Here is a 23,708-nt window from a genome sequence, read left to right on the forward strand (position 1 = left end):
GTTGATACACTTAAACTTTGTAATGAATAAAAGCCATAAAATTTGTATTATATAACATTATATGCAATATATAATTTCAACAAACAAACAGCAAAAAAATAAACAAATAAATACATACATAAACTGAACACTGAATTGAATAAGAGGGGAGAATTCACTTCCGCGGCCTCGCTGACGTAATCAGCATTGTAAGTTCCCCGGATGTCCCAGCTCTTCCTGCGGCTCACAAGCAACATGGCGGCGTCCAGTGTCAACGCGGTTCGAGTCCGGCTGTATTTTGATTACCCTCCTCCCTGCATGCCCGACTGCCGCATGAGCTGGCTGTTGGTGGATCTGAATAAATGTCGCGTAGTTGCAGATTTGTGCAGCGTGATTCGAGAGAAGTTTGATTACAGCCGTAAAACAGCGTTAGACCTGTTCATTGAGAACTGTTTTCTCCCTCCTGCAGAGAGCATCTATGTGGTCCGGGATAATGACAGTATAAGGTAACGTCGTCGCTAGACAATTACTGACCAAATATTTAAGGTTCTTAGGTAAATTATTTATTTCTATTTGGAAAATTAGATTAATGTCTAATTAGGGTTGTTTCACCATCACCTGTCTCACCTCCTGCTTCACATTTTCTCATTTTCACACAATAATCTTCTTCTTCAGCATCCACCATATGGTTCTTAATCAACCCTTTACTAATTTCCTCTTCTTTATCTCCAAAGTCATCTTACAAACCACCACTGACTCACACCAGTGTTGTCTATCTGATTGCACCTGTGTAATTATTTGATCAGTAGCGACCTTTGCGTAATAATAATAATAAAAACCTACACCCACATGAGCTTTATTTCACGAGTATGTTTGGAAACCAAAAGTCCACACCTCCCAATGCAACCACTTACTTCATATCCTGCAAAAGAACATCGTCCACATTCCTCTACTTTTCTACAAGAAGAATGAGATGATCTTCCATGAGATTTTGTGAAGATTTGTGTTCATTCATCCACAAGCATGCTAATAAATTAGGTACTAATGTAGGTGAGGAGGCCTGGGGTGCAGTCAGTGTTCAAATGTTGCAGGAATATGTAGCAGGAAGATCTTCCACTCTAACCCATGTCTTCATGGAGCTGGCTTTGTGTGCCAAGGCAGCAATACCAATCAAAAGCAATACCAAATCGCGAAATGCCATTGTAATGAAATGTTTTTGCTTTTCATGGTGTTGTACTACAATTTTATTTCATAAGCAGTGTCCAAAACAGTGTTGCTTATCTGCAATGTCTCTCATCAACAGGGTGAAGGTGTCCAGTGTTCCTTGTGAGTATGCAGGGAAAAAAAGACGCAGAGAGGAAGAGGGTTCTTTGCAAGCACCAACGAAGAAGACCAGGGAAGAAGCGGGTGAGGCGAACGGCGTCACCCCACCAGCAGGTGTGAAAAAGAAAAAGCAAAAAGAGAAGAAAAAGAAACCAGACGAGTCTGTAGAAGCCTATAAATCAGAGCTTCCATCTGCAAAATCCCAGACAGACAAGAACAACAAGAAAGCTTCAGCGACTTCTGTGCTCACTAATGGGAATGCGATTTCATCAGACAGCAGCGAGGAGGTTACTCAGAAACCTTCTCAATCCAAATTCAAACACGCGGCATCCAAGCGGCCTGCGTCGAGAAAATCCTCTTCCTCCAAGTCATCCTCCTCGGAAGAAGAAAACGTTCGTGGTCAAAAATCTCCCAAACCAAGTACAAGCTTAAAAACCCGTCCAGGCACTAAGACAACCAAAGAGCAGACGTCTTCTATAACACCAAAATCCACAGCGAATAAAACGCAACCTTCTTCAGATTCGTCCTCGTCAGAAGAAGAAGCTTCGGGAGCAGCGGTGAAGAAAGCAAACGCCCCTCCAAAATCATCATCATCTGGCAAACAAAAATCCTGTACTGTCACCTCGAAAGCGCAACCTCAAACTGTGACCACTTCATCGTCTTCAGAAGATGATGATGATGATGATTCCAGGAAAACGAGCCTCTCAGGGAAAACGTCTTCAGTTCAAAACGGCGGTAAAACGGTGGCTTTACCGCAAACACGACCATCTCCATCCGTTCGCCACAGAAACGAGGGCACAATTCCTACGTCTGAAAAACCTTCCGGGAAGTCGAAAATTTCCAAAACGCAAACGTCTTCGGACTCCTCGTCATCGTCGTCTGAAGACGAGGCCAACAAATCGAACCCTCTTGCCACACCCAAACCTGTAGTAAAGAACGGAGCAACTCAGCCACCATCCACTCCGGTAGGAACCACGCTTCCGGACAACAAGGACAAAGCGGAGAACTCGGACAGCAGCAGTGACACAGAGCTGGTGATAAAGAAACCGAACCCTCAGCTCATGATTGGGTTGACTCCTCGAGGGAGGGGCCGGGGATTTCCAGACAGGCTCAAAGGTCGAGGAGGGGTCCGGGGTGGGTTTGGCCGGGCGAGAGGGACACCTTGGAAGCAGAACTTTCATTATAACTATGACAACGGAGATCAGAGGAAGCAGAAAGAGTTTCAGACTAATAGAAGCTTGGTCCTGCAGGTGAGTGAGAGATGAGAACCGTCTTCCTTCTGCTGAACATCTGAGAACATGGACAAAGACTTATTTTAGTGTGATAATGTTGCAGGTAGTAAATCAGCAGTAGGAAGTCAGAATGTGAATGTAGTCTTTTTATTTGTTTAGTGATTATTAGGATTATAACTTTACACATCTAAACACACCATGCAAACAATTTCTACCACTGCAAGACTTCACTGTAGACTTCAAAGTCCACAATCCAACATTTTAACCTCTTTCTTTATTTACCAAAACCTTATTATGGCTGCCTTTCTTTCTGTCCATCTGTCTTCTTTCTGACTGTCTGTCTCTGTCTTTCTGTTTTTTTCTGTCTGTCTACATTTCTTTTTGTCTGCCTTTCTGTTCAACTGTTTGCTTTTATTTCTGACTGTCTGTCCTTCTTTTTGCCTGTCTTTCTGCCTTTTTTTACTGTCTCTCCTTTATTATGCTTGTCTATCTTTCTTTCTGTCTGTCTCTGTCTCTCATTTTGTGTCTGTATTTAATTATTTATTTGTCTGTTTTTGTTTAGTCTGTCTTCCTGTCTGTCTGTTTTTCTGTTCATCTGTCTGCTTTTATTTCTGACTGTCTGCCTTTATTACTGTCTCCTTTAATTTGCTGTCTGTCTGTCTCTCTGTCTTTTGTTTGTTTATCTTTAGTTTTTTGTCTTACTTTTTGTCTCTGTCCTTCCTTCTGTCTGTCTTTCTTTCACTCTCTTTCTTTCTTTCTGTCTATCTCTCTCTTGTTTAGTCTGTTTGTCTGTTTTTGTTTTGTCTGTCTGCTATTCTTTCTGTCTATCTGTCTGTCTCATTTGGTCTGTATGTCTGTCTATTTGTCTGTCTGTCTGCCTTTCATCTTGTATGTCTATTTTTTTCTGTTTTGTTTTATTTTATTTTTTAATCTGTCTGTATTTGGCAGAATCCTCCAGAGCCGGCTCCCCAGCGAGATTACAGTGCTCTTCCTCTCCTCGCTGCTCCTCCTGCAGTGGGACAGAAGATTGTTTTTAAGGTAAGTGTGTCGTGTTACTGCTGGATGTTTGCATTGTTAATGTAGATGGTGGGCACTTTTTCATTAAATGAATTTTAACGATGTGACATTTTATTCTAAAATTATAGTCATACTGATATATTAATATTATTATAGCTATATTCATACTGATATTATTCCATTGTCAGTCAATGTGTGTGTCTGAGACTTCAGTATGTAAAGCTATTTTTAGAGAAGTATGTATTATTTATTACACTGTTACAGTATGTTGAGCTGCTCCATTTTTTTCCCTCTACAGCTTTTAGAGCTCAACGAGAACTACTCACCTGAAGTGTCTGATTATAAAGTAGGTTTTAGTCACATCCAAGATGGTGTTTTATTTTAAACCACACAAAAATTTCTATTAGAAATACATACAACAACTGTACACCTGAAAATACCTCCTGTTAAATCCCATCGTATTCAGCTCTTGTATCTTTCTTTACAGGAAGCAAAGATCATTGGATTTAATCACAGCACCAATATGGTGGAACTGGAGCTTCTGACACGTAGTCACGGTAAATCATTACAGCTACAATGAAATTCATTGATCTACGTTCACACTTTTCCTTCTTCTTCTTTCGGCTGCTCCCATCAGGGATCGCCACAGCGGATCATCATCTCCATCATCTGCCTCTTTAACCACACCTACCTGCATGTCTTCCCTCCCCACATCTGTAAACCCTCCTCCTTGGCCACCTGTCTATCTATCTGTCTGTCTGTCTGTCTGTCTATACACACTGTAAACAGTATAGAAACCTAGTGCTTTTCTATTTTATTTATTTATTTGTTTATTTTTGTTTGTTTCGCATGTTCCTTTAGTTTCAATGTAACAACCTAGGTCATGTAATGTTATGAAGGTTTACTTTTACTAACTAGTGTCCAGATGTTTAATCCTCTTAATTCTCAATGAAAAATCCTCCCTTAGCATTAATAACAGCTTTACAGACTCTTAGCAGCCAAACAGTTAGCTGAAATATTCACCATGCTTCTTGTAAATCTGGCTGAAGGTGTTCTTCACTAGTTGGAGGTTTCTTTCTGACAATGTGATCCAGTTCATCTCAGAGCAGTTCAAAAGGATTTAGGTGCAGGTGCTGGGCAGGCCATTCCATGATGGGGAACACTCCAGCTGACTATATGCTCTCTCTATAATGATTACAGAGCTTGGATGTAATTCTTTAGCTCATTGCCTTGTTGAACAGTGAAGTCTGTTTCAATTAGCTGCAGTCCAGATGGAATGGTAGCCATGTTGGTTCAGTTTTCCCAAGCTATTAAACTTCCATCTTCCATGTTTGACTGTAGGTGTGAGGCAGTCTGATCACATCTTCTCTCCTGATCCCTGATCCTTCTCTTTCTCACGCTCTTCTGTTGTCACATTTAAACTCGTCTTCACCGTTTGTGTGCTGTCGCTATTTATCGCAACTATTTAACCCTGTAATGTAATGTGCATTGTGTCTAACATGATTTTTCTCGTAGTTCGAACTGAACCCGGGAAGTTTGATCTGGTGTATGAAAATCCAGACGGATCTGAAAGAGTGGAGTACGCCATCACTATGGGTTCTCAGGTAACACACACTCATGTCCTCTCCAAACCACAGACTTCCTATATATTTTTTTTCCTAAGAATTGAGAAGGTATCCTTTAGAACAAAAGTAATCGGACACCTGATATTTACAGCCTTGAATTTTCCCCCTGTTACCACCAAGTTGGAGGCACATAGTTGTATAGGATGTCTTTGGAAAAACCTGTTCCATCTTGACAATACCTCTGTGCATGAAGCCGGCTCCATGAGCATATGCTTTACATGGTCGGAGAGTGGAAGATCTCCTGCTTTAGAGTTCTGACCTCAACCCTATTGATCACGTTAATGAATTGCTGGGGTGGACGAATGAGCACAAATCTCCACAAGCACACTTTTTAAAATCGCATGGAAGATCTTCCTCAGAAGAGTGGAGGTTATTATAACAGAAAATGGGAAGTAAATGTGGAATGGGATGTTTAAAGCCAAATACAAATTGTATGGTCAGGTGTCCATCAATTTTTGCCTATATATTTCTTAGATTTTTTTTTTAAAGTAGGTGAAGTCATATGATGCGGATTAGAACCCCAGGACTTAACAATCTACAGAAATAGAAATATCCTGATTCTGTAATGTTTATGAGGCAGCCATACTGAATTTGCTTAAGCTGCGTTTTCTTGTAAAGATCTCCCAAACATAAGTACTTCTGGTATAATCAGGACGTTATGTACTGTACACATAACGCTCTGACAAACTTTTCAAATTCTCACCAGCATGACTAGCAGGAAGCGCAATCGAAGGTGTAGCAGGCGCCTTTTTTTTGCGGATCAACCTGCTGTGTGAATGTGTGATAACGGTTCTATCTTTGATGTGTGTGTTTAATTATTTTTATATTATTTTTTTTGTAGCTGACAGAGCGTTGGGAGTCGCTGCTGGAGCCCAGGCTTATTGTGCAGAACACAGAGTAAAGATTAAATGAACATAATTTCATCCAGATTTTGGTCATCAAGCATCACTTTTGTATTGCAATGTCTTTTTAAGAGAATGTGAATCTTAATGGAATAAATGTTTTGTTTTTTATATATATATATATATATATATATTCAATGTTTATGTAATTTGTTTTTTTTATAAGTGTGATGTTTTTTATTTTTGCAAAAATGTATGTACAGACAGAAGGTTAAATACTAAGTACTGTACAGTTCTGGTTTGCACTAAAATATAAGTATATAGGGTATAATTCGTCTGGCATTCATCCATTTAAATATATATAATTTTTATTATTTTTTTAACAGAAAATGTATATATAGTGTATGCTGTAGATGACATCCAAACACAAGAAAGCTCCTGTGAAACCCTTAAAAAAAGTGATAACTGGACTCATTGTCTGTAGGCAGCAGTGCCTAAATTAATGTAGATACAGGTAAAATAAATTTGTTTAATGTATACATATGAATAGGAAAATGTGATCTTGGTGAATTTGATTGGATTGAGTATTTCTGTACTTGCTTACGCCCTGGAAATTTATTTAGAGTGGTGTGATAAACAAAAAACATTCAGGGAGTAGCAGTATTAAAGATGGAAACACCATGAGAGTTCATTGAAGCGAATGGGAATTTCCAGACTGGTTTGTACTGGCAGGAAAGGAATTTCAGAATGAACTGAGGAACAGTTATCTGAGGCTTTAAAGGGCACAATCAAACCAAAAATGCATTTTTGGCAAATAAAGACCAAGTAACCCTTTTTTGGGTGGTGTTTTACCAAAACCGATGACTGATAGATACGGTCTCTAGTGTGAAATAAATTCAGGATGAAAAACCTTAAAAAAAATTAAAAAGAAAATAATGTTTACAATACATCATTGTACTACTTAATAATGTCCTTATGGTATCTGTTGGTGTCCAGTAGATACCATCATGTAATCCACAAGTTAGCAAAGGTTTTTTTTTATTAGTCTTTGGTGTCTTAGACCTTACAAGCAACCAATCGAAGGCAGAAGATTACCAGTAGAGACCAAAAGGGACCATTAAAACCAATAAGATTCTCAGTACAACCATTAACAAACCACTTCTCTCAGTTCTATTGTACATTTTTACATAACCACAGATTTCTTCTCACAAAACATTTTTATACTTAAATGAAGAGTTTTATTAACTACTGCAGTATATTTTGATATAGTTTGTAGTATATATTAAAATATTTTGGAGTGTTTGAACGTTCTTTCACTTTAGGTGCAAAGCGGAAACACGTTTCAGTCAGGAAATGTATAGATTTATTACAGAACATTGAAAAAAAATAAAACAGTTTTTATGAATGTAACCCACTCACTGTTTCACCCCAAAAGCAAGTACCTACAAATTTAACTCAGAAAGTGGTTCTGGAAGTGGGCGGGGTTTCGGATTGTCGTCAGCATTATGTTCCTCCCACCGATCATATGGTGCTGATGATGCTGTTGCTGATGACGAAGGTGCTGCTGGTGATGGTAGTGATGATGATGATGAAACTAACAGTAAAGCACAGAGAGAGCAGATGATAGCAGTCACACTGCACTTCTCTCTGGTGTTCGTGTAATAGTGCTTTTTCTGGAGGGGGGATGATACATGATACATGACTGATAAACGATGGAGGGCATTTCCGCTCCCCAGCCTGAGCATCTCATGATGTTAGTGAGGAAGCTGAAGGAAATCTTCGACATGTGTGATGAAGATGAAGACGGATTTATCCGAGTTGAACACTTCGTGCATCTCGGAAGGCAATTCGGCCAAACGGATGAGGAGGTAAAGCTGCGTTTTTCCCCCTGTCCTCTGACCTGTAGATTATATTCTTAATGAGATCTAGACCGTGATATGTTCTGTTACTCTCTGACATCTGGCTGGTTTCATATCATATGTCATATACTCATTGCTGCCATTATTCCAGATGTGTATAATCGGATAGCTCTGTTAAGCTCTGTGCGCGCGCGCGCGCGCGCGTGTGTGTTGTGTGTGTTGTCTCAGTCAAACAGGTTGCCATTACTCATATTTGACATATCAGACTCATAGATTAGACCTCATTAATGCATGTGTGATACAAACAACTGAATAATGTCCTTTTGTTTTGCATCTCTTTCTGTTATGCTGATTATATGCATGAGTCTGATCAGAAGCATATGATGACTAATGTGTGATTGTATGAACGTGTAGTCCTTGTCTTATAAATATATGTATAAGAGAACTTAGCCTATGTGTTACCTAGATTTATACCCCTCTGAAACAGGTAGTACCAGTTCAACATGTTTCATGTTCTTAGTCACCTATGTGCACTAAAATAGTCTAAATACAAACAATTAAATATATCTTACTCATATGAATTAATAAGGGTGCCAATAATTGTGCCACACGCATTTATTTATTTGTTTGTTTATTTATTTTGGCTTCATATCACTCTTCTACATTTGCTTCTTTCAAACCAACCACCTTCATGTGTAACCTCACCACATCCATAAACCTTTGCGGCCTCCCTCTTTTCCTGCCTGGTGCCTCCATCTTCAGAATTCTTCTACCCATGTACCCCTTGTCCCTCCTCTGCACATGTCCAAACCATCTCAATTCTGCCTCTCTTGTCTCCAAAACGTCCTACCTGCATGGTCCCTCTCTCGTCACTCTCACCACTCCGAATGAAAATCGCAACATCTTCAACTGTGGCACCTCCATTTCCGCCTCCTGTCAATGTCATTGTTTAATATCCATGAGAGTGAAGTGAATTTCTTCTTGGAACAAATGATCCAAATGTTAATCAGTAAAGAACATGATTCACAGCCTTCTTTGCTCATATTTGCTAATGGTACCAATAATTGTGTAGAGAACTGTATCTTGTGATTATTATAACACAAACTGCGCTATCTGGAGCACAATATTTGAACAGAGTTGAGGATTTTTGACCAGTAGAGTTCATTACAAGCATTTCCTCTCCAATTAGCATGAGGTGGTCATTATCATGAATTACTCGCTCTCTGGGTTAAAACACTGCAGCTTTCTATGCTGCACGAATCATGGCATCTTTAGTGACACCCTTGACATGAAAGCATGGTTTGTTTTTCTTGTGTGTGTGTGTGCATTATAAACCTGGCTGGTAATTTTTTAGGACAATTAAAATCCTAGCACTGTAACGATCATATCTTATTTGAGTTAGCTCTTTGAGTAATAGTTTTATTATTTATAATAGCTTAATGTTTAATGCATGTAGAGAGACAGATGGGTCTTTAATGATGCTTAAGGGGAAACAGTGCAATGTTCGCACTGCATAACAACACAAAAAAGAAAGAGAGGGTCTGGAAATAAGTGCACTTCTGTATACTAGTGTACAGTCTCACTGTATGTTATGTGAGCCATCTTGGAGTTGTGCTGCGTTTAAGATGTTTGGCTATGAAAGTTTTAATGTGTTTCCTTTATGATGCACCATATGCCCTATAGAAATGCCTCAGCTGATAGAAGATTTCACACAGTACGTTTCACCCTGGTGCCCTGTTTTAATGCTATGCATCACTTTATTAGAAGCAGCACTAAATGTTAAGTGACTGTTCTGGTGTGTCTCAAGCTGTGAAACACCATATGCTCCCTACTGCTCCAGCATATGGCTTCCTAAGAGACATATATATTTTTATGACACATAATGCTTTTTCCAGAGGGTGCATTAGTGAGTGAGAGACGTCTGGTAGGCAGTTTCCCTGAGTGATGTGCTAAGTGTCTTCGATCAAGTTTTTTTCTCCTGTTTTTTATGTCATTTTTTACCTCAATTTAAGATGTTTCTGTAATCCAGCTCTGGATTTTGGTCTTCTCGGTTTGATAACTGATATTTTTTATTGTCAAAGAAGTGATCTTCCTCTTGCTTATTCGTTTAACCGTCCTTTTCTTTTTCATTTCAGATAAAGAAGTTTGCGGAGTGCCTGGACCCGAACGCAAACGGCAAGATCAGCTTTAAAGATTTTTGCCATGGCGTGTTCGCCATTAAAGGTAACACCTTTTATTGTTTGATGTGATTTTTATGACCATGGTCATGATCGTGATTGTGATCACTGCACAGTGTTTTATATCAAATCCTGAAGCCTTGATGGTGCAACATGGAAATGTGGAGTTGTGTAGTTTAATGCGCTTTACTCCCAGGATATTAAATACCAGCAGCTTTGAGCCAGACAAATACCAGACAAATTTCCACTTTTTTTTTCGTGTCACTGAGGACGACTTTCTGTGTAATGCATTCCAATAGTAAGTATATTTGGTGCCTCTGCCAAAGTTTTTTTTACTGCAACTGGATACTGTATTGTTTTTGTTCTTTTTTGTAATTGATTTTTAAATCTTCAAGCACAATTACACCACATTCGAACAGGAGATTTAATCCTTATTTTTATTGCTTTATATTCGGAAAGCTACAGGCTATTATAAACCATCATCAGTGATTCCTTCCAGAAAGGAATTCCATATTTTCCCGGTTAATAAAGGAGACTGCGTTAATTAAAAACACGCCTTATATTTCCTGCCATATTCTCTGATAAAAATGTGGGAAAAGGCTAACTTTGGCATTTCTGTCAGCATTACCCATGATCCTCTACCCATGATTCAGTCGTGGTGAGTGACACGAAAAAAAAATAGGGAAATTTGTGTCCATAAATACGAATCAATATCAATAGATTAAAGTTTGTGACTATATCAAAAAATGGTGTTAAATTGTGTTGGACATTCAGACATGGCCATCGTAGGTTTCACTTCACACACTCTACAACACTCTCAGTCACCCTTGTTTTACTGAGCACATGTTTTCCCAGTTACACACTCAAGCATAGTATAAAAGGACAACCGTGTAAAGTATACTCCCAGTACTCAGTTTGTAATAGTTTTTGACTTGTTCTTGATATATGGTTTAAAATGTTTACCTGTTCTAGTTTGTCCTGTTTGCCAAACACCTGACCAAAAGGCCTAAAAGGCCGAAGAACACTAAAGTGGTTGAATGCAAAATTCAGTTCATGTCTTTAATTCAGTCAAAAGACATCAAGAGAATAAAATACAGAGGGTTTACATCAAGATACAAACCACTGGGAACACTCAAGAAAAGAAATATCTAAAATGTTTTTAAACAAATAAAACCAGGATTAATTAACTAACATAGAATTATAGGAAGAAATGAGCATGGAGAAGGAAAGGAAGGGCTTGTGGTCCAACGAATACCACATGCTATATCAAAACTATTTTAACAAAAGACACACAATTTAACAAAATGAAATAACATTTCTAAGATATTTCTTTTTTTTTTTAAGGTATTTTATTAACATTAAGTTTATTTTTGCTGTTGTAAATGAAACCTCTACAAATGCTGTAGCTCCCCACTGACATGGCTGAGCAACACACTTGAGGAGCTGCTCCAGAGGAGAAACGGTGTGTGTTCGGTTGTGTGGTTTGTCTCCTGGGGCACTAAGCTGCTAATAAGGACCCAGGACACACACACACACACACACACACACACACACACACACACACACACACACACACACATGTTTACATACATGTTATGGGTTTATATAAACTAAAAGCACCCAGGCTCTTACTAATTAATGCTGGAGCGCTTAAGCATGCGGTTTCTTCTCTATAAGTAGGTTTGAATATTTTTGTAGAATTAGACAACTTTCTGTATTGCAAGATACATTATATGGCCAGAAGTTTATGGACACCTGAGCATAAGATTGTTACATTTATTCCCTGATTAGCCCCTATTTGCTATCATAGTAACCTTCACTCTTCTGGGAAGATGACTTTCAACTTGTCATTTTGTTACTTCCCAAAATCTAGTCTTTTTCAAAGGCGCCCAACCAAGAATAGCCTTTATAAATGTAAATACAGAGGGTTTACCTCAAGATGCAAAACATCGGCAACGCTAAAGAACAGAAATTCCAGATTAGACCGCTAAAAAACTGCTCAAAAAAAGTAAAAGCCTGCTTAGTTCTGGAACAAGATTTGGACAGATGACAACCTTTTACCAGAATTGTAGAATGAGAAGAATATGGAAATGGAAATAAAAGCCTCATGATGCAAAAACATATTTTTTGCTTTATTTCAAATCCATTTTAGTGGTATACAGAGGCAAATCTGTGTCACTGTTCAAATATTTATGGACCTGACTATATCTAAAATAGCATATGTACGATACAAATGGTAGGTACAAACTTCCTTCCAGGACTGACCTGACATTGGTACACAATGCTAAACTTTCATTTTTAGAATCAAAAATCATATTTGTGTGTTATATTTTTGATTACAGAAAAAGGTCAGTGTTATACTATCATCAAGTGATTCATATGGTGCACACAGTGGACATTCAGATATGCAGATTTTGCCAGATACTTATCATAAATATACAATAGAATTTTGTATACTTTAAATACTTTTGCAATATTGTCTCATTCTGACATATTTTTTGCCTATATTGTCGATGATTCAGGTTGTGATGAGATCCTGAAAAATATTCTGGATTCACATGGACACATTCTGGACACACATGCATATCAGACAGACAACAGTTTTTATTATCAGGTAGGAGTTTTTTATGAGTCTATGATATGTTTTTGATATGAATTATTGCCCTATTTGTGTACAGAGTCAATAGCTACAAATCCGTATTATTGGTCTTCTTGGTCTTTCCTTTCCTGGGACGACTAAGAGCTACCCTTAGATTATCAGGTGGGCATGGTAAAAGATAAGGTAACAAAAATAAGTAAATATAGTATACATTAACGTACACACACAAAGCAGTGTAACTGTGTACATTACCACTAGGTGTCAGTTTTTAACATAAAAAGTTTATTCAAAATGTATTTTTTTTTTTTTTTACTGAACACTGCCATCTAGGGGTGACAGGCTGCACTTGAAAGACGTTTGCGGAAAAAATAAAAGAAAAATTGCAAAATAATCCTTTGATAATTAATATGTACGTTGTATTGAAAGTGTAAATGTTTACAAAACAAAAATGGTAAGAACAAAACCAAAAAAGATGCAGGATGTAGATTGTTGGATTACAATCAGTAAGTGGAATTTCATTTTCCCAGCTTGTAAGATTTATGTACACTCATAAACATTTATTGGACACCTTCACATATGCAGGTATCTGAAATTGAACTCTACCACTTTATTTCAGTGGTACATCATTTCCAGTACAACAGTGATAATATAATGGTTGTGCCTGTAGTGCTTCTACACTGCTTCCTGTGGTCTTAAACCGACAATGATAAACAGGCCGAGGATGGAAAAAGATAAGCTCTAGCCTTACCCTATTCGCTTACAAAGTGGACTGCCAATAGACGTATGCTTGATAATATGGTCAGTAAATCCATGCTGTTTAAAAACACCACCACTGCTGCACTGTGGAAACATTTACATACCAGTCAAAAGTTTGGACTCAACATTTTTTTCTTTTTTCTTAATGTTTAACATTGTTTGTTAATACTGAATACATCCAAACTATTAAAGAACATGTATGAAATTGTGTAGTAAACAAAAAATGTGTTGAATACCTTTTGTAAATGTGTGGCATCTTGGCAAACTGATGGCATTCTATCATCAGATTCACAAGGTAGTCACATGAAATGTTTTTTTAGTTCACATGTGTGCCTTGTAAAGACTTCATTTGTGACACTTCTTGTATTCTTAATGTTCTTCAGACCATCAGTTGTTTTGTGCAGATGGAAAGGTGATTACAGTGTCAATAGTCCCTTTGGTGCTACTACAACTACTGTACAAATCCATATTACAGCAAGGAAAACTCAGTTAAGTAAAGAAAAAAACACAGTCCAAGAAATGAAGGTCAGTCAATCCTCAAGAATGTATCCCCAGTGTAGTCTCCAAAACCATTAAATGCTATAATGAAACATACTCTCATGAGGACTGTCCCAGGAAAAATGACCAAGAGCTACCTCTGCTGCAGAGGATACATTTATTACAATTACCAGCCTCAGAAAATGAAAATTACCTCTCTGAGTTCTAATAGCAGATGTATTTCAACACTCACTGTTCAGAGGAGACTGTGTGAATCAGGCCTTCATGTTCAAATTGCAGAAAATAATATATTACTTCAAAGGAACATCAAGCAGAAGAAACCTGGGCCATCTTCTTGGGCCAAGAAACAGGAATGGAATGGACATAAGATCAGTGGAAATGTGTCCATTTGTCTGATCTCTCTAAATTTCAGATTTTTGATTCTAACTACCCTGTCTTTGTTAGATGTACAGAAGGTGAATGGGTGGTTACTGAATATATGGTTCCCACTGTGAAATATGGAGGAGGAGGTCTAATGGTATGGGGCTGCATTTGATAATGATTGGTGGTTAATGATTTAGAGAAAATTGAGTGTAACCTTAACCAGCATGGATACCACAGCATTTTACAGCTACATGGCATTCCAGCTGGTTTGCACATAGTGGGATCATCATTGGTTTTCCAACAGGACAATGACCTCAAACACACCTCTAGGTTATGTAAGAGCTATTTGTCCAAGAAGGAGAGTGATGGAGTGCATCAGATAATCTGGCCTCCACAATCATCCAATCTAAATCCAGTTGAGTTGGTTTGAGATAAGTTGGACCAGAGAGTGAAGGAAAAGCATCCAACAAGCACTCAACACCTCTGGGAACTCTAAAGATAACCATTCCAGGTGACAACCTCGTGAGGCTGACTAAGAGACTGGCAAGAGTGTGCAAAGCTGTAATCAAAGTAAAAGGTGGCTACTTTAAATTTTCAAATATATAACATATATTCTGGGTTATTTTACACATTTTTGTTGACTACACAATTCCCTATTTGTTCTGTAATCATATCACTGTCTTCAGTATTAATATACAAAATTTTAAATAATAAAATAATTGGTAGTGTATATCATGTCATGTAATCATAGTAACTAAACAGCATCTTAATCTCATGTTTATTGTGACCATCTTTTTCTTTTTCATATAATATTTGAAAGCAGGAATATTACGTTATTTTCTATCCCAGATTCTTTCGGGATTTTCAAATGCAAGTGCTACAGAGAAACTACTGTAAATCACTCTCTAAGACGCCTCCATCGGAGAACAATCTGGCAACCTTGCAGGCTTTAACCAAGTGCAGGCAATTTGCATAGAAAATCGATAGGAAATCTATTTAAGCAGCTGTGTAATGTGCATCTGAATACACGTAACTTTCCCCTGCATAAATATTGGCCTGTAGTCACCATCTCCCAGTCTGAGGCTTCAATCTTCGGTTGAAATACAGTATTAATGTATCTTGTCTTTAGTGTGTGTGAATCAGCTGTAGAGACTCCAAGATAGCTGAGAAGATACAGATGAATGGATTGTGACCTTCACCAACATACAGCATACTGCAGAGCTCTCTGTGTGTGTGTGTGTGTGTGTGTGTGTGTGTGTGTGTGTGTGTGTGTGTGTGTGTGTGTGTGTGTATGTGTGTCTGTTTATAGAGACATTAAAGCCCTGAGGATCAGCCACCCTACAAGCATCAATCCACACAATACACTAACACACTTATAGTCAAAAATGGCAACGCAGATAAACTGACTGTAGAATTGATACTGTACTTGGTGTGTGTTTATGGGTGTGAAGGTCATACCTTGTGTGTGTGTTTGTGTGCGTGCGTGCGTGCGTGTGTGTGTGTGAGTATGTGTGAGTATGTTTGTGTGTGGTGCATGAAGTTATTTTTGATGTGGACAGTAAGTGTTATCTGTGAACCACACCTGTAATAACACACACCCCTGTGTACAGATGTTTCCTACAATACTCCCGTTTTTCATTTGCCCATCTGTCTGTCTGTCTGTCTGTCTGTCTGTCTGTCTGTCTGTCTGTCTGTCTGTCTGTTTATAAATCTATATATCTGTTTGAATTTCCATCTTTTAAAGAAATCAACTTCTCTTTCAGTCAGTGCTCTAACAGCCCTCTACAGTATGTACAGTGTGTGTGTGTGCATGTGTGTGTGTGTGTGTGTGTGTGTGTGTGTTTGCCTGGGAATTATGGGAAATTGGAAACTGGGGCAGAACTGAGGCAATGTGGGAAGGAAAATGAAAAATGGTTTTCCCTCACTGCTGTTTCAACTGATAACAGCCACAAAGTGTTATGTGTGTTTCCAGGAGTAAGACTCTTCTCTTAAAATATTCACCACCTGAAAGTTTAATTCATTTATTTCTTCATTCTTTGTTTATTTATGTATTTACAAAAAAGTTGAGTTTTGAGTTTCATCATATACTGATATCTAAGTGATGGTATCTATGTGTATTTTTATTACACAATCTGTTACCCATAATTGTTCAACTTATTTCAATTAGATTTGTGTTCTCCTGATTTGCGGCTTAAAGTTGAAGTCAGAATTGTCTTTTTTATGTACCTGGATTGTATAATGTGTTTGAATTTGAGATAAAAGACTTACTGTTTTTATATAGACACAAGTATTGGGACACCTGTCTATTTCAGCCATATGTGGTTCTTCCTCAGACTGTTAACACAAAGTTGGAGCCACACAATTGTTAAGAATGAGACAGTAGCATGCAATATGCTAGCAGGGAACTTGGTGATCCAAACTTGTTCCAGCATGACATTGCCCCTGTGCACAAAGCCAAACACCATGAAGAAATGCTTTGCATGGGTTGGAGTGGAGGGACTCCTGCTATAGAGATTTAACCTCACACTATTGAACACCTTTGGGATGAATTGGAATGCTGACTGCACCCCAGTCCTCCTCACCTATATCAGTATCAGACTTACTAATGTCCTTGTAGGTAAATTAGATAAATTTTCCACAAAATCTAGTGAAAAATAGGAAAGTGGAGGTTATTATAACAGTAAATGTGGGCTAAATGTAGGATGGGATTTTCAAAAGGCACTAACAAATAATATGCTCAGGTGTCCACAAACTATTATCCATATGGTGTGAATTGTACCGTGACTTGTTTCAGGCGTGCCAGATTGGGTTTGGGATTGGACTTTTCCTCTGGCAGACAAAGCAATTATACTTTTTTCCTAATTTTTCTTTCCCAAAATGTTGCGCATTGCAGCTTTGATTGATTGTGTTTTTTTTTTTTTACCTAAAAGGGATTAAGAGTTTAAGCTTTTCTGAATGCCAGGCCAATGCATACTCCTCCCTGTGCGTATAAAGAGGAAGATCACGTGAAGTTTATGTGAATACTCGATATAATGTCAGAAATGGCCAATAATAAAAAAATAATAATAACAGTTAGTAATTTGCATCAAAATAAGTCTATATAATGGGTACTGTGTAAACAGAGAATTAGTTTGGCTCAAAATAAGGCAGATCTTATTGTGGAGAGGGTAAAACAGGAATTATAATGAGTTGGTTTGAATCACATGGCTGGAAAAGTCAGGTGTCCCAATACTTTTGTCCATATCGTGTAGGTCTGCAGAAATCATTTGAAGACTGATAGAGTCTCAGCTGTTCAGACATTAAGTGGAGGTTCGTTCCACCAGTTTGGTGCCAGAACAGAGAAGAGTCTTGGAGCATGTCTTCCTTTAGAGATGGAGAGAACAGTTGAGCAGTGGAAGAGGATGGAGGGAGTGTGGTGCAGTGCTGGGTGGGATAGGTTCTGTGAGGTAGAGGGGTGCTGGTTGTTTTTGGCTTTGTAGGAGCGCATCAGAGGTTTAAATTTGATGCAGCAACTACAGGAAGCCAGTGAAGGGAACATAGCAGTGGGGTGTTGTGGGCGAACAAGTTATTACACATTACTGCATTTTTTTTCTTTCTGGAGCCGAGCCTCTAGTTTCCTCTAGTTTGAGATTAGATTTTTTTTATTCTTTCAATATAAGCTGACAGCAAAACCTAACCATTATTCATTGGGATACAAACCTTTGAAACTTTTATTCCATTATAATTATCTCTTTTTGCACATAGGAATATAAACACAGCATCAATTAACACATCACTAAACACCTTATGAACATTTAAACAGAAATATACTTGTTTCATGGTGATGGTTTCATTTTAAATGGTGTGTTTAAAAGGTTGAAATGCCTGTGTTTGTAAACGAATTAAATGGCAGGATATGTAGAACTAAATACACAACTGAACAAATGCAGTTATTTATACCTTACAGATGTGTGAGGCTCAGCGTGATCACGTCTCACCTCTGTCTAAGTTTAAACGAAGAACCTTGTGTGTGTAAGTGTGTGCAACGGAACGCTCACACGCTCCAGCTGATGTCAGGGGATGGCCCAGCTGAATAGTTGCCTAGCAACAGCAGAGTGTGTGAGATCGAAAGAGAGTGTGTGTGTATGTGTGTGTGTGTGTCTGAGAGAGAGACAGAGAGAGACAGAGAGAGAGAGGAAGGAGTGGCCAGAACTCAACAACTGTTGGCAGATCATTGGCATCCTGTGTGTGTGTGTGTGTGTGTGTGTGTGTGTGTGTAAGTGTGTGCACGCATGTTTGGACGTGCCTGGTAACGGTGTGTGAGCTCAGGAGCAGCGTGTGTGTGGGTGTGTAAGCTGTGAGATGCTTGGAGCCTGTGCATATAGGAGCTAGGCTGCAGAGTGTACACGTGTGCGTGTGTGTGTATGTGTTTGAGAGAGAGTGTGTGTGTTTGTGTGCGCTGCGGATTTTGATCTTTTGCTCTCACCTGTTGGAGTAAGACAAGGACGAGCACTGGATGTCCACGGATGATGGAGTGATGAGAGAGGGAGGGGATGACCAGTCCATCCTGACACCTAGGGTAAGAGAGAGCAAGGGAGAGAGAGTGGGAGAGATAACAGAACGGGTGCGGCATACAAGCAAGCTCTGTTGTTTTAGTACTGTGTGTGTGTGTGTGTGTGTGTGTGTAGAGCAATCTCTTTCATTTGGTTCTTCCATTCAGTATCTAAGCTCTAAATAGCAAATGATATGTCAGTAATAGCCGACCCTTTATATTATAACAGTCTTGGCAGCAGGCCACTCCCACACAGCAGATCAGGGGGGTAAGAGTGCCCGTGAGCTTTTTATTCATGCCCGTGCTGCATGGCACGGTACACCCTTAGTAACTTTTCAGCTCGCTCTTCATTGATTTTTATCATAAAGCCCAGCTTTGGCTTTGCTTTGCATATATATGTTCAGCCCACTGTTTGAAGAGTAAAGTAGCGAGAAATTGTATAAATAAACGCCAGACAATATTGTCTGTCAAACCCCAGACCCATGCTAAGCCACCCACCACCCCATCCTATTACATACCATGTCAATGCCAACTGCCATGCCCTCAGTCTGGCAGTGTTTTCCACAACCCGCATGCTAAATCAGTGGAGTGTTATATTAAAAAGAGGGTGAACTAGCCTCATCTGGTTTGAGAAGAAACATCATCCATCTATAATTCTGGAATCATCACTCTTTGCCACCAACATCACCAGAATACCAGGAACTGCCTATTTCCATTGTAGTCTTCACAGCTTTTCTGACCCCATTGGGTAGCCTCAAATGACCCTGAGCAGCAGGGGAAACTGTGGGAAGTGGTTAAGATGTTGGACTTTTGATCAGAAGGTTCAAATACCAGCACCACCACTGCTGGGCCCTTGAGCAAGGCCCTTAACCCTCAATTGCTCAGCTGTATAACTGAGATAACTGTTAGTTGAAAAGGGCATCTGCCACATGTTGTAAATGTAAAGCTTATACCCAAATTGTGGCAGTTACAAGGAGCTTACGATAGAGCTGCTGCTGCTTTTGCAGGATATAATCCTTGCTCTCCTGTACAGCAAATAATAGTTCACAATGATATTGTGAACATTTTGTTTGGTCCAGAGTACTTCAATTCTTAGCAGTTTGCATCATACAAGGCTCAGGGTATCTTCCAGGAGCCACAAGCACGACCTCATTGGCTGTGTTTCGAGATACTGTGTCGCTCTGTCCATGAAAATGAATACAGAACCATACCTTAGCGCTAAACTGTTAAATGACCTTTTTTTTCCATAGGACATTTCATTGGTAAAAAGAAAAGATAATTTTTATTTTCTATTATGTGTCATAAGAAAACTTTCAGTACAAAACATTGTAATGAAAGGATATAATAGCATAGTTTTATTTTTATGTATTTGGGGCGTACGATGTGACTGAAATGAAGATATAAGACATAATGTACTCCTCTGTCCAAAAGTTTTGGGACACCTGCCTTTTCCAAACACATTCCAGCATGACACTGCCTTTGCATGGGCTGGACTGGAAGATCTCCTGCTGTACAGCTCAACCCTACTGAACACCTTTGAGATGAATGTAAACACTGACTTCACCCCAGACCTCCTAACCTCACCTACATCAGTACCTGACTTTACTAATACCCTTATGGGTGAATGAGCACAGATCTCCACAAATTTTAGTGAAACATCTACCCAGAAGAGCCGAGTTTATTATAACAGTAAATGTGGAATGAGACTCTTAAAGACCACATACCAATGTTATGGTTAGCAATGTAACTCGCCACTTAGGGGTAGTTCTCGGTGTTAATCTACGCACAATGCACTGTATATTAGTCCATTGTTAGTATGTTAACACAGAGAGCTGCCCCTGAGTGGCCAGTGGTAAGAAAAACTCTCCCCCACACACTGGGTATCTTCATCTCTAGTAATTTTTTGGAATATGTTTAAACCACTATGTGTGTGTGGGTGTGTGTGTGTTTGTGTGGGTATGGCACTCCAGTGGAATTTAAGATAAACCCAGTCAGCTCAACTACAATGGATGAACGAGTGTGAGTCTGAACCCTGTGGTAATCTGTGATGGGAACGAGGTCAAACTATTGGCATGCTAATGAGCTTGTGAGTGTGTGTGCGTATGTATGTTAGTCTTTGTGCGTTTGTGTGTGTGTGAGAGAGAGAGCTTATTGTCTAACCTCCATTCTTCAGCTGCTGTTGGTGACCTTATTGTTGGACTTTCTAATTACAGTCATTATTTTGCCAACAAGAAAATTCTGTTTTAGACAAGAAACTTTTTATTACTCTAATAGTTTATCTTTGTCTCTTGATGTTTTGTTTTGAATGTCAGCAAAACTTTTCTTATTTACTCATATATATATACAGTGCATCTGAAAAGTATTCACAGCGCTTAAATTTTTCCACATTTTTGATCCAGCCTTATTTCAAAATGGATTAATTTCATTATTTTCCTTAAAATTCTACAAACAATACCCCATAATGACAACATGACAGAAGTTTGTTTGAAAAATTTGCAAATGTATGAAAAAATAAATAAATTAATAAAAATTTACATAAGTATTCAATACTTTTTATCACTACTTTGTTGAAGCACCTTTGGCACCAATTACAGCCTCAAATCTTTTTGAGTATAAAGCTACAAGCTTGACAAACCAATTTTTTAGGCAGTTTCCGCCATTCTTCTTTGCTAAACCTCTCAAGCTCCATCAGGTTGGATGGGGAACATCGGTGCACAGCCATTTTTAGATCTTTCCAAAGATGTTCAATCAGGTTCAAGTCTGTGCTCTGGCTGGGCCACTCAAGGACAGCCTACAGTACATACCGGATGAGGTGGTATCAGAAAAGTTTCAAAATTTGCACACTACAGATCCAGTCATTTTTGCAAAATTGGTCGTAGTATTTTTTGTATTTTATATCAAAATAAAAAAAGAACGTTGTGAACAAATGTTTGTTGTGTTTAAAGTTTTAATTTTGCTTTTTTATTTGTATTATTTAATATTTTGATAAAAAATGGTCAAACAGAAATGCGTGCTGCGTTAATCACCTGTTGAAAATAATTAGGGAGTTAAAATTTATTTGGGTAAGCACGTTAATTCTGACACGCCAATATATATATATATATATATATATATATATATATATATATATATATATATATATATATATATATATATATTAATTTGGTTTAAGATTTAAATATTGATCATATAAATCAGTTATTAATTGATATTTTGGATTAATAATTGGATACTATCAATCAGTATACTTGCTGTGTATGTGTGAGTGAATACATATGCTAAATGAGTAAAGACTTGGAAGACCTCCTGCTAAGTCTATGAGTGTATGTGTGTGTGTGTGTGTGTGTGTGTGTGTGTGTGTGTGTGTGTGTGTGTGCTTGTCTGTAAAGGTCAGGAAACAATAGCAGGACTTCCATTAAAATTCCTCCTTGTCGCTCCTGCTGAGATTTTTGTGTTCATCTGATAATGAGGGCTATTCGTTGAGCTTTGCTTTTGAGGAGAACAAAAAGTCACACTGCACCCGGATTATAGCACATGCTGTTTCCAGAAAATACGGAAATCCCAATCGGGGAGTAAAAAAACAAAAACAAACCAAGAAACAATTAACAAAAAAAGTCAAACAAAAAAAAATACAACGGAGAGTATTGCATTGCAAATTGCTAAATGTTTATTCTAATAAACTATAAATGAATAAATACTGCGACAAAAAAAGAAATCATCTGCGTGTAGATTATTTTCCTGTCCCGAAATGTTTTATTGTATTCTAATAGCTTTGTAAATACAATAAAACGCTCCAGGACAGGAAAATAATCTACATGCAGCTGAACTTTTTTTGTTGTTGCAGTATTTATCCATTTATAGTTACCTACATAACAGAATGTATAGAGTTTAATGGGTTTAGCTGTGATACATCTATAAGATCCTGCAGCCAGTGGGTTGTGAGATAATGGCTTGTGTTATGGGAAAATCCACATTGTCATCTTCGTTATACTCAGCCAGCAAAGTAACACAGCAGCAGCAGCAGAACCTGTAATTCACTATTACGGCCTCAATAGGAGGTTAATTGCTCTCTGACACAGTCTAAAAAAACATGGTTAACCATCAGCACTTTCCTTTACAATACTTTATGATTAAGACAGTTTTTGCTTCACCTGCTCATGTTGCGTTACTGCTGCTATCAGTATCAGAAGTGGTTTAACTGAGCACTAAATTAAGGATTAAGTTTACTCAGTGGGCACTGCGGCAGGATGATGCACGTTTCTGTTCGAAAAGAAAACCAAGAGGTTTAGAAGTTAAAACGAGATGTTCAGAACATGGGCTTTGTTGTGTGTATGTGTGTGTGTGTGTGTGTGTTTGTGTGTGTGTTTGTGTGTACGGGGGTGTGTGTGTTAATATGTGAGGAGATTTAGCGCCAATATGTGGAAATTATTGTGCGTGCGTGCGTGCGTGCGTGTGTGTGTGTGTGTGTGTGTGTGTGTGTGTGTGTGTGAAATTCAACATTGTAAGATGTGTGTGCAGTGAATTCTGGGAGGACAGTATACAGTGGTCCATAGGAACACTCAGAAGTAGGATCAGGCCTGTGTTCATTCAGTGTTCTATACAGTACAAGGAAGTGCACATATTTGAGCAAGTGCACTTAGTAGTGATGAACTTTTGGAAACAGAGCCATTTTCTCTGCTCCATCACTTCGCATTTTCATTCTCAAGATGAATGAATAATGAATGGCAGAGCTCATTTTCTTTCTCTTTCTCTCTCTTTCTCTCTCTCTCTTTCTCTCTCTCTCTCTCTCTCTCTCTTTCTCTCTTTCACACCCTCTCTCTCTTTGTTCTGCACTTTCCTGCCTTTCATCTGGACTGCACAGTCAAAACATGTCAATAATTGATTTGTCTATTTTGTTGATGTTTCAT

General features: G+C 38.4%; 2 protein-coding genes across 5 annotated transcripts in view; both read left to right on the forward strand.

Annotated features, from left to right (window-relative positions):
• Window positions 1–134: 134 nt before the first annotated feature.
• On the forward strand, window positions 135–6,195 carry coil (coilin p80). Its single transcript, XM_046866477.1, has 7 exons — window positions 135–485; window positions 1,283–2,552; window positions 3,483–3,572; window positions 3,850–3,897; window positions 4,039–4,108; window positions 5,067–5,155; window positions 6,018–6,195. The coding sequence occupies exons 1-7, from the start codon at window positions 202–204 to the stop codon at window positions 6,075–6,077; spliced, it is 1,911 nt and encodes a 636-aa protein (XP_046722433.1). The 5' UTR covers window positions 135–201; the 3' UTR covers window positions 6,078–6,195.
• Window positions 6,196–7,577: 1,382 nt separating this feature from the next.
• rab11fip4a (RAB11 family interacting protein 4 (class II) a) overlaps window positions 7,578–23,708 on the forward strand; it is a 34,504-nt gene continuing 18,373 nt past the window's right edge. For 2 of the 4 annotated variants that reach the window (XM_046866292.1, XM_046866293.1), the window contains exons 1-3: window positions 7,578–7,886; window positions 10,013–10,100; window positions 12,577–12,668. In XM_046866292.1, coding sequence (XP_046722248.1) covers window positions 7,731–7,886; window positions 10,013–10,100; window positions 12,577–12,668 — 336 coding nt within the window. In that variant the 5' untranslated portion in view covers window positions 7,578–7,730. Of the gene's footprint in view, window positions 7,887–10,012; window positions 10,101–12,576; window positions 12,669–18,392; window positions 18,829–23,708 lie in introns of those variants that run through there. The other 2 variants (XM_046866294.1, XM_046866295.1) reach the window with 2 other exon arrangements.

This window comes from Silurus meridionalis, chromosome 14, assembly GCF_014805685.1.
Source record: "Silurus meridionalis isolate SWU-2019-XX chromosome 14, ASM1480568v1, whole genome shotgun sequence".
Classification (NCBI taxonomy): Eukaryota; Metazoa; Chordata; class Actinopteri; order Siluriformes; family Siluridae; genus Silurus; species Silurus meridionalis.